The sequence below is a fragment of the Lepidothrix coronata genome, unplaced genomic scaffold (genome assembly GCF_001604755.1).
Source record: "Lepidothrix coronata isolate B3197 unplaced genomic scaffold, Lepidothrix_coronata-1.0 Scaffold116, whole genome shotgun sequence".
NCBI classification, from domain to species: Eukaryota; Metazoa; Chordata; class Aves; order Passeriformes; family Pipridae; genus Lepidothrix; species Lepidothrix coronata.
This window is the reverse complement of record NW_016690296.1, coordinates 391,992-405,470: the sequence shown is the minus strand read 5'-3', so window position 1 is coordinate 405,470 and position 13,479 is coordinate 391,992. Positions and strand designations below refer to the sequence as shown.

Here is a 13,479-nt window from a genome sequence, read left to right as displayed (position 1 = left end):
AGTAAGACATTATTATTATGCACTGTAAAAACAGCTATTTCTATCATAAGGAAGATCTAAAGTTGTTATTCAGACAAGCACGGAATAGTGTGAGCACAGCACAGAAAGATTAGTGCCAATTATCACATTATGGAGGAGCCAGTTCACAAACCCAGCTGTGTAATACTAGGAAATTCCTGGAAAACAGATTTTGGATAACTACCACCAATACAGTGAAAAGGAAAGAAACTGAGGGGGAAAATTTCTCAGCTCTAGACCTCAGAGGATAGTACACTGACACAGGATTTGTAGAGCTGACACAGAGTGTAAAAACACATCCTTTTTCCACTACACCACCCTGTTTATTTCCCACCTTGTTGCCATATCCATTTTGTCATGCACTTATTTAATCCAATTTCTTTCCATCTCTTTTTTTTTTTTTAATCAGCAAATTTACATACTTTTGGATATGCAAGAGGGTGAAGCCAATAATTCATAATAACACATTTTCTGAATCACAGCAGCCTCTTTTCCTGCCTACTTGCTACATAATAGGGCATCTGGAATGTGCCATTACTGTTCCAGGACCGGAAAAGCTTTTCCATTTTGAAGGAGTGTGTCTATCAATACACAGATAATTCATACAAAACTAATGCATGATATAAAATATGCTTTCTGAAATGTGCATTTGGGAAGTGAAAAAAATTGTATGACTAATATAAGGGAAATATAAAATGCAAACTAATTATTTTGCTGCCCACACGCGCACACATTTTTCCTCTCTCCTACACTTCTTTTACCAGTGTTGTTGAGTGACAAGGCTGAGATAGGAAGACATTGCACTCAACAAACAAAACTAGCAGGAATAATTGGCAGATGAAGCCATCACTCTGTGAAGTGATACCTTATGGTGATAAATTCCCATGGTCAAAAAGAAAATAATGCATAATAGCAGCATATTAATAACCCTAATTTCATATATACTCCCTGAAGCTGAGCAGGAAACTCAGAGCTTACCCCATGAGCCAACTGCATGGGGCACAACTAAAAGCACTATCAACCATCTGTGTACAGAGAATGAAGAGGAGAGGGATCATTAAAGAGAAACACAAATGGTTCAAGAGGGGAAAAAAAGACAAGGATGTAAATAAAGGGGATTAAAGGAACTTTAACTTAAATTTTAATTAAGTGATGATTCAAAGTCAAAGCAGATTATGGGTAAAGGTGCATCTTTCTCAGTACTAAGACAGCCCTAAACTAAGTTCCACTTCCAGTTTTAAAGGTTCTGGTAGAAATGAAGCATGACACAGACATGTGACCCCCACAGTCTTGCAAATTGGATCGATACTGAGCTTTCCTGGGATTTAGCAAGGTGGCAGTGCAACATAACAGCCAAATCAATGAAACAAATCAGGTTTGGGGAAATCATTGCCTCCTTCTTTTAAAGAGAATGAAGGGCAAATGAGGACTATATTTCTGAAGAAAAAACAAAGTGCAAAAGCAATTATTTTATAAGAATCAGTTATAGACTGCAAGGAAGTCTATACATGCTTCTGTTAAACACACAGCAGTCAGCTCAAACATCATCCATTCCCTTCTAATTTAGCAAGACTCACTCAAAAATTAGAGGTCATTTCATTTTCCTCCACTTTAGAGCAATTAAAAACTACATACTTGCCATATGAAAGGTACCTATCTCAAGTAACACTGGCAAAAGTGTCCCTCTGGCTGAGGACACACACAGAGGCCCCTAAATCTTTCAGGTTGTTTCCATGCCTTCTACAGGGAGTAAACAGCAAGGGGGTTTCTAATGGCTTCACTTAAACAAAACACAGACAATATTACGCATTGGATTGAAGGACAAAAAGCTGAAGTGTATTTTCATGGAATTTGTATTGCAGATCAGAGCCTGAGTTACTCTCTTTGCTGACTTTATTCACATAGAATTAACTTGGTTTTATTCTGTATCTATCCTCATTTGAAAGATAACAGCAGGATGAACAAATAAATTAAAAAAGGGATGTGTCAGTGCTGGAGGGGGTGAAGGAAGATACTTGTTGTGTGCTTTGCGGGTAGTTCCTGTCCTGTGAAGAGAGAGGCACAGCCTCAGGTGTTGGCACTCAAACACACGTCCCATTCTCCAGAGTCACTGGGAGAGCCATGCAAAACCCAGCAGGGGAAGGGGCTTCCTGGGACAGGCAACAGTTCTTGGAACACACAGAAGAGGCAAAATCTACACCACCACCTTCATACACTCAGCTCAGGTACGATTATTCTCTCAGACTGTGCAGCCACACATGCGCTCATCGGGCAGCAGGAAACAAAAGCTCCAAGGAGAGCACATCCACTGGAGACACATGATAGAACTTTTCAGCATTAGGTTTTCTGAACTTAATAACAGAAACTGGGAAACAAGGAGATAGCAGCATTCAGTGTTAGTCGCAGTGTGAAGAAGCAGAAACAAACAATCAGGGTGCTTCAGCCATCCCAAAGTGTTCAGCAGGAGGAGGAGAACCCAGAGAGGCTGAAATTCCGAAAAAAGGCCTTGATCCAGCTCCCGCTGAAGTCAACAGCAAGTCATTCAACTACCTCAGCGTGCTTTCCAGCAGGCTGCAACTGTGCCATACAGAAACAAGGCAAAATACACATTCCAGGAGGACAAAAAACATGATCCTACGTGGGAAACCGCTATAGTATTGACTTCTGATAACATCCACTGCATTAGCCAGCTGCTGAGAGACTGAGTGACGTGGCCTAGAAATACGGGGTTGTAGTCTGGGGGTTCATTTAGCCATTTTACAATTGTGCACAGCTGAATATTTAAGGAGATTTTCACCTTTCTACCGTTATGTTAAAGGAGCTGCAGAGGTGGCATTAAACACTCAGTTTTGCCAAGAGAAGATAATCTCCTTTGGGAATGTTGAGCTTCAAGCACTGATTAACCATCACACAGAAAAATACGTGTGGCATGAAAAATAATATAGACTCAGCCTGGGCAGTTATTCTACTAGTCCAATTAGGGTGGCACAATTGGGCAAATATGGCCCAGGGAGTGGCTCTGAAATATTCTTTATATAGAGAACGAGATAAAAGGCCCACTTAGTGATTTAACAATTACAGTGGTTTGTGTTGCGTTATTTGTGGAGGGTTTTTACCTTCCTTTAAATATTAATATTAAAGCATGCCACCGACAAAGAAAGGGTATTGTTAAAAAAAACAGTGGTTAAAACAATCTAGGAATGTATAAGGAGCTTTGTTAAGTTTTTTTTGCAGTGGACTTATTATGTGTTCAGAACTCTTTTGTTATAGATGACAAAGCAGAGGGAGAAAGTGGGCACTTACTGTAGAAGAAGAGAAACAGGGCCTCATGTAACTATTCTTGCTAGTTAAATTGATTTTTTGTCTTGGCTAACGTGCACTACCAAAACACAAAAGCATCCTGAGGTGAGGTAAGAGGGGAGGATAAATAGGGTGGGTGAGAAGTGCAATGTATTAAAGAAAGAAATTATGCACAAGTTCACCTGCTGTTGTCAAGATCAAGACATGGAGAAGAGCATCTGCAATAGAATAGATGATTTAACATCAAAAAGGAAAGGAAAGGGGAGGGAAAGAATGAGTTAAATGAAATACTGAAATATTGGAAAAAAAACAAACCGATTTCTAACTCAAACACATGAACATATACATATATGTGCATATTCATTCCGTGTGAGAAGGCAGGAGTGAGCATGGGAAACGAGCCTACGCAAACAGCCCTGCTTACAAACGGCCACTGCTGCTACAGGAGTAAAACTCCAGTGATCTGGGCCCTCTATAGACATTCTCCCACTGGAAGTCAGATGCCTGAAATGCAGTTAGACTCTGAAGAAACCTTTGAGGAGCAGATCAGGGCAAGTCCTGCTCGGTTCAGGCATCCACGTGTGAAATGTGGGCCGTGATCTATCACAGGGCAAGGAATCAAAGGTAATTCCAGCCAGTGTGTTCCTGATGACACGGTGAATCATTATTTCTTTTCTTTGGTTTCCCTGTCTATAGCTTCTGTCCTCCCCTCTCCTCCATTTCAACATGTTTCTTGTCCTCCTTTTGTTCTGCAGAACGACAAATTCCAAACTTTCATTTTGACCTGTTTAGGCTCTTGGTAATCACTCGGTGTCACACAGACAGTTAGTTTTCCAATGTCCCTTTTTCTATGGATCTCCATTGCCATTTTCTTCCATTAACACCAATTTGCTATTAATGAAACACATCCGCTCTTTTTTCCTTACTGTAACTTTCTGAACAAAGGTCATAAAGCTACAGCAAAATTTGAAGTCATTCAGACTTTCAGATTCAAGAAATGACTATCAGCTGGTCGCTGCCAGGTCCTGTTTCCATAACGATTTCCAGGAAATCAATCTCACATTGGGAAAAGCAATGTTATGGATTCAAAATACAACACTTGAAATAGATTTTGATTACCTTGTTAGCAAGGATCCAGCCTCCTTTTTTGCAGACATGCAGCTAAGAATGATAATTCACATTATTTGTCACAGTATGAGATGACCAGTCCCTCATCCTTCACCTTTTTTCATTGATGGAGGCAAGGACTTCCAGAAAGACAAACTCACTAATAATATCCCAACTTTTTTTTTTCAATATAGAAATACTGATACTCTTAAATCATCAAATAGTCAAATAGGGACTTCTCCATCAAATTATATATATTCAATATCTTTCATTAAATAGGAGTTTTACTGTGAGCAAGTCAGAGCTGGAACATTTGCAGAGCTGCTATGTATTTTCTCCAGAACACAAAATCAAGTTAATATCAAAGCCTGGACCCAAAGCTAAACGCTGCAAGTTAAAAGAAATCTTCTAGTTCAGTGATTTTTTGCTTTTCCACTTCGAGAAAATTTGTTCTTCCACAATAGGATATGGTGAGGTATGAGAGTAAGACTGTGAAACGTATTTGAATTATGTAGGTGTAGTACTGTCTGTCACAACACTTCAGCAGGAAATTATAAATAATATCCCCTAATATCACCAGCAAAGCAATAAAACTCTTATCTTATTGGATATTTAGCACCCAAACTTTCTGGTATATTCAGAGGTCCTTAACTTAGCTCAATAGGTAAGATCAGATTGTTTTATCAGGAGAAGCAAATCTGATTCACTGAAAAGGAGTTTAAATGCAGGAATTTATATTTTTACCTTCAGCCAATGCATGAAACTACTCAGAAACTGTCAGCTGTGTAAAATGTCCAGGAGACCTTTATGTTGAGATTTTGAGCACCACAAGAATGTCACCTCTTAAGAGAGAAACGTTTTTTGGGTTTTGAAACAGTTGCCAACGACTCTGACAAAAGATCTTGCTTTTCCTTCCTTACTGATGAAATTATCAACACATTGAAACAGTAGTTACGTTCACTTTTTAAGTGGACGGTTAAAACATTTTCCCCTTCTGAAATTTCAGACATGGAAGGGGTTTTGGTTAGTCATGCAAAGGCTGAAATATGTGCCTGTGAAATTCCACACCGAGAGAACAGTTCTCTTTGAATTTATGCTTTTGCTGGGGGTGATCCACAGAAACACTTCCCTACAACGGGACATCAGTAAGAACCCAACAACAATTTGGACTTTACCACTGAAACAGTGCAGGGTGTAATTTTTTTCCTTAGATTGCACAGAATACGAACTTAAAATCTTCTGTGACTAGTAATTCATGTCCAATGCCTTCCTGATACATTATTTCACAATCTGAATTCAATACATTTTCAGTGTCTTGGGCAAAATCAAGGCCAGACCTTTGCCCAAGGCCACTGACAGTGTTTATACAGGATTTCTTTGAAAATTTTTTCTTTCATGGCAGATAAATACTCTTCTACTGCATGCACCCAAATGTTAGCAGTGCTGCTGGTTCAGAAGAACCTACTAATAGTGTGTGTCTGCCTGTGGAGGAGGGTGTGGGTGACAAGAGGAGTATAAACATATTTGTTGTTCCAGTACTTCTACAACTGTTTCACTTTCAAAAGCAAACTCTAGTAGTCAATGTGCTTTGCTAAAAAAAAAACCAGATATATACCCCAACAGTTTATGATGATTTGATGACTTGGACAAATCTAAACAAGATAAAAATGAAGTGGTGTGCGGTCTTTTCCAAAGGCCAAGGAATCATTATTATAGGTTTCTTTATTACAATATTTAGTGGCAAGTGGTATGTATAGAAAGAGGAACATAATTTGTGTCATGTTAAAGGTCAATATTTAATATAATGCTGCAGGAGTGTTGTTCCTATTAAAATCAGATATGTTCTCCTACTACTAGCATCCTGGTCATCCCAAAAGATCGAAATATCACTAATATATTTTAAAAGAAGACCACAAAATTACTGCACATCCAAGAAATAAATGCCACTTTCCTAGGAAGTCCTTAGTTCATCCTCTGCAATCACAGGAAAGACCTACCTTTCTGAAAGGGAAAACTAATACATCCTTTGGAAAAAACATGGAATCTATGTAGGGTTAGAATAAAGCACCAAAGCAATTTTAAAGCTTGCCAGCATATATAGAAACACATACATACTTTACATATTAAGTATTTTCATTTCATTTGTTAGTTCTAGAGCTCATGAAAAGCAAAATCCAAACAACACTGGTCACAGCCAAGTATCCTCCCATCAGCCAACAAAAATACTTCTCATCCATGTCACATCAAGCAATTTGCAATCACAGTTATGACAATATTATTCCTCCTCTAGACCTGTCATTCCAAATGGGACTCCAGTGCTATGTTACTAAAGATATGGACTGTAAGATAGTTGCAAAGTCATTTGAGATGAAAAAAACTCATCTTTCCCCTTGTGATGTCCAGCCGTGCTGTGTACAACGTAGTGTCACAGGAGTTAAAGGCTTTTTAATTACATCCGTTCTTTTATCAACTCATCTGCATGTTTCTAATTAAACCTCACGGCAGAACACAAGTGTAGAATTCAGTGTGAAAAACAGAATTACTTAAAACACAGTAAGTAGGAGCGTTTAAAAGGCCAGCCAGGATAACTTTCTAAGCATGAACTTGGCTGGGCCTGCAGTTTGACCTGCCTTATGCCACGACAATGGGCTTGCCTAAATGCAAATGCTTATGAGGAGTCAGTTGTGATTATACATGAAGAGAGTGCCCAAATATACACAAAGCACACGATGTTTAGGTTGCTTGCCTATTCCTGCAATTTGAAAGGCAAACACCAGAGTCGGTGCTCACCTAAACTACTCCACTAAGCACAGTAAGTACTCATCATCTGGAATGATTAGGCCCTTGATCTCAATTACTGCTAATTCCAAAGAGGCAGTGATTTATTTCTCCATAAAATTCACACAATTCCTGCATGTATGTGTCAATTATCTTATTCATTCCTCTTGAACTTGACTCAGGGCTCACTGACTTGCAGCAATTTCAGTGAACAGTCATGGTACTCAGGTCTGCTTGACTGTCAGAGCTTAAAGAGATCATAACAATTTATTGACAGCTCCAGGAGGTAAGGAATTAAAATACAGCTCATAGTTAAGCATTAGTTGAAGCTGCTGCCACTGCAGGTACTCTCCTTCTCATTTTTAAGTAAAATGCTAATTGATACACTCACCCTGAGTGAATAGGGCTGGAAGAAAGAGCCACATTGTCCAAGTTTTCAGGGCCCCAGCTTAAGCGATAGGAATTCCTTTCAGCTTCTTTGGCCAGAGTTGTTACCTTGGGAAGCAAAAAAAAAAAAAAACCCAACCCTTTTTACTGCAATGAAATCAAATAATCAACCAAGCAATAAGACATTATTTTGCTTAGCAGTGCCTAAAGCATAAAATTTTTTTTAAAAGAAAACAAAGGAGTAAGAATAGCATCAAGATATTAGAAACCCCTTATTGTAACATTCTGCATTTGCTTAAAGTAATCCTGTGTTAGTGGTATCAGCAAAATGAATGCTGTGATTTACCAAGAGGTCATTTCCTAAATCTCTGTTTTTAACTAAAAGCATGTTTCAGGAGAGTATCTTTGAGTACAATGGGTGTGAGTTCATTAGAATGTTTAGCCCGATGGCTGTAGCAACATTCAAAAATCAGTTAAAATGGAGAAAACATTAAGAACACAGTCCTTGTAACTCACACAGCTCAGCCACTTATTTTGGAATAGAGTTTAACACTGCACAGTACAATATGCTGTTAAATATCAGCAAAAACAGAGAGACTTGTATTAAAATAAACAAGCAGCGAACACCACACAGACTCATCAGTGCAATTTACGCTGAGGTCTTTTTCTCTGCCCCGATTTCACCCGGCACCCAGCGAGTCCAGGGGGTTTTTCTCTTACCTGCTGGCTGGGGATCACCACGGTGTCGTCGATCATGGCGCTGTCCCGCAGGTAGGAGGCGTGGCTCAGGGTGTGGGACCTGTCTGAACTGAAGGACCGCAGGCTGGCAGGTTGGTAGGATGCCATAGCAATGCATCAGCAGCACAGATGATGTTGGGAAGGTGTCATGACAGAGCGAGTGGGAGAATGAAAGAAGCGTGCAATTAGCAACGGGATGCAGCTTCCAGGGGGAGCAGATCCCGGTCCCGGGGGAACATGGCGGGGCCGCGCCACCTCCCCGACCACGGGCCACAAAGCCTCTCCACTGACTCAGTTGCTTACTCACAGATACTTTAGGCTTGGCTTTGTAGCATGACAGTTTCCTCACAACAAAATGCATTAATTTCTTTTAAGCAAGGCTCTCCGGAGAAGTTCTCCACTACGTCCCGCAAACCACTGCGGAAAACCAGAACGCTGCCACCTGAAGAAAAGCTGGAATGACTCTTGCCCCCTGACCTACTCTCTCCCCTTAAAACTGTAAATAAGCAAGCCTGACGTTGTCCCCTGGAAGGTACACACGGCAAGGTGAAGTGTGGCCAGCCACAAGCTCCTGTGGAAAACAGGACTGTTCCTGTGAATGCCAGCAGCATCTTTAGGGAGGCAGTCCAAATGGGAGCACGGATCTCGCTGTAAGTACGCACAGCTCCACAGAACACTGGTTGCTGTAGCAATGAGAGGTGCAAGGCAGTAAATAAGCTGCTTCCAAGCACTGGCTCAGAATGTAACTGCAGCATCCACCAGCGAAAAGCAAAGAAAAAAAACCAGACAAACAGGACGCCACAGAAGGACATACTGAGGTAAATGGGGTTTCTGCTACCAAACAGCACTAGTTTTGTCCCTTCGATATTCACTGGCTGCAGTTTTACAGGAGTGGTTTTTAAAAACAGATCAGCCACCTTCAGATGTTGTACGTGTACTCTGTGATAGGTCTAGAGGAATATAGTACATATAACTGAAGGCAGCAGTTTTGTTTTCCTGGCTTACACATCCGTGAGTAGTACTGAGAATGAGTAATATGCGGGATCAGAACAATAGGCCATTTATCTGGATACACAGATTTTTAAAGGATAATTCATTTTCAGAAGTTAGCAAGTCATGCATTCACTACAGACATGAGTTTCAAGTGCTTTAAGTGCAGCTCAAATACCAGCTGATTCAGACCACTCAACCTTTTTTAACAATAGCTACATTCACTCAGGTTTGGGGGTTTTGATCTATTTTTAGAAGCAAATGGTTACCTCATTTTTAATAGAAATATATGACATGGAAGAAAAATGAATGCTCTGGATGACTGACTCATACCAAAGGCCTGTTTAGCATCCTAGATGGACTGTACAAAACTGGAAGCAAAGACAGGCACTACACAAGGATCAGGTTTTGGAAAGTCTTGAGAAAAAACGAAACCAGCGTTTGTTCTTTGGCTGAGAAATGAGCCTCAGTAGCAGACCCCATTTGCCCTCATTATCCTGTGTTCATTTCCACGTTTGACACTTCCAGAACTGCTTTGCTGTGCCATGCAATGCTCGTGAGAGAGTCACCATCCAAGTTGTAGGTTCTGCTATTAAGCTACTGTCATGTCCTGGACAGACACTGAATGAAAGGAAGTCTGAACTAAAGTTGGCTGGTTATCTCCACGGTGATTTTGTCCAGCTTCACTGCTACTACCACCACAACAACTATATATCCACTACGTACTACCTGTACATAAGCTCCAGTAAACACATCAAAGGGTATGGGCTTTATCCACAGGCACACACATGACTGAGGTTTGCAGTTAATTAGAGATTTAAATTTCCTTCTAAACTCAATTTCAAACCTAGTGTTCAGATGGCACTGCCCCTCTCTGTGTGATGGACCAGCTAAACGAAGAGCAAACCAGTAGTTAAAGACTCAGAAATAAAGGTACTTCAGGAATCCTTTTAAATAAAATAAAAAAAAAAACCTACCTAAATCAGAGCCAAAAATACCATCTAAATACAGATTCTTTCCAAATCTGGTTGATGAATTTTAAGTCACAGAAGCTGTGGGGCCAATAACACTCAGCCACAGAGATGGAACTGTGGAACCCCGGAATGCTACAAAGCTCCTGAATGTAAAAGTGTGCCTTATGTATCACCCTTCTCTTCCAAGCCCTTAACAAGGCCCAGGTTATAACCAGAAAATATAAGCAGCATTCCTTAGCCTAGTTTCTAACCTGGAAACCTGGGAGACCACGCTGCAGTGCACATCCACCAGCCTAGAGAGATCTAACAAGCTCTGGTCCAGTTAAATGTAATTCCTGTTCAAGTGTATGTTGTTTCAGAGGCTGAGAAAAAACCTGGTATCATTGAAAACCGTACAAATCAACCTTGAAAACACTTTCCAACAGCAGCATCTTTCCTTTGGTCCTCCAAACCAACTTCCTGGCATACAGCAGGCCTCCAAAGTGGATGAACAGAGACAGGTGCCACAGAAGGGTATAGAGACAACAGGTGCTCATGCTATGTGATACCTACCTGGGCATGATGCTAATGAAAGCACATGGAAAAGAAAGAAAAATGAAGGGGAGAGAGAAATAAAATAAATAGGGAAGATGGTTACAAATGAAAAATATATGTTTTGAAATCAAATTGATCAATGCATAAGGTTACATGAGTCTAGACTGCTAATACTGTTCTGCTTTACTGAATTTCTTGGAAAACCAAAGTCAGTATAATGCAATGAAAATCACATTAAAGCAAAACAATGTGAAAACTCTTAAAACCAGTAACCTGAAGGTGACAGAAAATGAGACCATGGAGTTAGAAAGACGTTTTTCTTCTTTCATTCTTTCTCCCTTTATAATTTTGCTTTATTTCAGTATAATCATTCTAAATGGAAGCTTAACTTAAACTGGCTTAAAATCTGCGTGCACAATCCTTTGTATACATCATCTTAAATAAAATCTTTGTTACCATGGAAAGAACAAAAGGGTTTGACTTTAGGCACTCTGTTGTAGTTCATAAACTTCCTCAAGGAGTTAAAAAGCCACACAGTCACTTTGTTTTCAGTAGACTCACTGGAACTGCCTAAAAACTGCCTAAAGACTCCAGGCTTGTGAGACCTGAATGATGGGATTTACACATGCTGTGAGGAAAACCAAACTGTTTCCTGACATCTTTTGTTCCAGGAGCAATTCACAGCCTACTGAAGTAAACAGAAGGGATCCTATTGATTCCACTGAGCTTCCGAGATGCTGCCAGAATAACAATCAAGACTGCAAAACGAGGTAGGTTAAAAATTCTGTTGCCAAGACTTCCACTTTTTTCTTTTATTCCCTTTAGTGTACCCCAGTTCTAAAGGCAGTAAGTCCAGAGACACTGCTGACTTACAGCAGACATTTCACACCCAGGAATGCCTGGGTAGCTTTTCAGAACTAGAACTGTGGGTGTTCCTCTGCCAGTTCGAGTGAGAGACCCTGAAAAGGGGATTTCAAACGTTTGTAACAAAATGAGTGTGGAATTATCGCAAGAAAAGTGATGATTCCAGACAAATACCTGTCCGATCGTCCTCCTTCCAAGCTGTACCTCAGGTAGTTCATACCATCCAAGAACTGGCTGCTTGGCAGAGAGTCATCTCCTAGTTCTCGGAGATCTTCTGGCCTAAGGTACTCTCCCCCATCTCCTGTCATTGTGTCATCACCTGTAAATCAATCACAGAAGGGACAGAGCTCAGCACACACGGGGGTGGGACTCCATCTGCACATCGGGATCCAACAGCTGGACAGCACAATCAACAGGAAGGCATTTCTCACTCAGGAAACACTGCAAACCACAAGCAATTAATACATGTAATGACACTGCCACATCAAGCAAGATATTAAAAAAAAATTGAAATCGAGTTGATTAATCAATTAGATTTAATCTATTGTTTGCTGTTGCACATACTGCTAAGGGGCACATTTCTTTGCTGTTCTGTAAAGTCTCTCTGTTCCTTAAATCTATTTCAGCTCTCTGGTCACAGCTATGCTTTATCCCAGCCTGACAGTTTATTGTTAAATATCCCCACTTATTTGACTGTAATCTGTTTGTTTGCAGAAGAAAACATGTTTTCTGTGGCCTTATGCCTTATAGTTGCAAATCCTAATTTAAACTCTCCGCTGTCCAACCTCCACATCATATGAGGCTCTCTCACCCATGTTACAACATCCTTCTGTGATCAGCAACAAAATTCTTATTTCTAAAACACAGCAACATGCAGAAACTGGAAATAAGCTCACCTGCATAGATGAGAATGATGATTTTTCAGAAAAGTAATTCCTGACGAATCACAGCCTAAATGACCATTCTGACACAGTAACCTTTATGCATATGCTCTGAACAACAGGGTTTAATCTTTTTTTTTTTAGGTCCAAAATTATTTTCCCCAGGAAATTCTGTCTATATGAAGTCACAGTTTGCTTTCCCCAGCAGACTAACAAAACAGATCCCATTGCCAAGCAACACGTAGATGTTTCTTTTCATTCCCATTTGCAAGATGCCTTCTCTCCACAGTTTCCTCCTGGATATTTCAGTCATTTTCCCAATTACTGGATGAGCCTGCCAGACCCTAAGCCATGGATGGTTTCAAACTTTCTCATTTTCTAAGCTGTGTGGGCAAACTGGAGGTCATCTTGATATTTGTTTTCACAAAAAAAAAAAAAAATAAAAAATTGAGCTACTTTTACTAGCTTGATGTTTCAGCTAAGAAGTAATTTGTTATTTGTCATCTAAAACTAAGTAAACTTTGGGGTGGTTAAGACTTTTTTTTGTATACACTAATATTATATGTAAAAATGAGGCTTGACTCTTTTCAGTCTAACAACAAGAGCTCTTGAAAATTCCATCTGCCCACATTAAGAGGGAGAAACTGGGCACAGTTTCACAGAAAACAATAAAATGCATTTAATCATTTCATGTTTCCTGTCTTCTGACAGATGATGCCTCCTGTTTCCTGGGAATGTCACTTTATAAAGCACAGGGCTTAGTGAAAACTTGGAAGATATTAAGGCAATGCTGTTAATCAAACAGTAAAAGGAATTCCAAGCTATATTTCAAATAAACTAGATAATTATAATCATGCCAGACATTCCATCTATAATAGAAACAAAGGCAAAATCTTCACCACTTTCAT

At 39.9% G+C, this 13,479-nt stretch overlaps 1 protein-coding gene across 4 annotated transcripts in view; it reads right to left on the bottom strand.

Annotated features, from left to right (window-relative positions):
* Positions 1-13,479, bottom strand: part of ANK2 (ankyrin 2, neuronal) — a 193,086-nt gene that overhangs the window by 46,807 nt on the left and 132,800 nt on the right. For 3 of the 4 annotated variants that reach the window (XM_017825068.1, XM_017825069.1, XM_017825070.1), the window contains exons 24-26: positions 11,865-12,009; positions 8,311-8,413; positions 7,595-7,698 (exon numbers count right to left, since the gene is read on the bottom strand). In XM_017825068.1, coding sequence (XP_017680557.1) covers positions 7,595-7,698; positions 8,311-8,413; positions 11,865-12,009 — 352 coding nt within the window. Of the gene's footprint in view, positions 1-3,500; positions 3,537-4,437; positions 4,480-7,594; positions 7,699-8,310; positions 8,414-10,844; positions 10,857-11,864; positions 12,010-13,479 lie in introns of all 4 variants that reach the window. The other variant, XM_017825067.1, reaches the window with a different exon arrangement.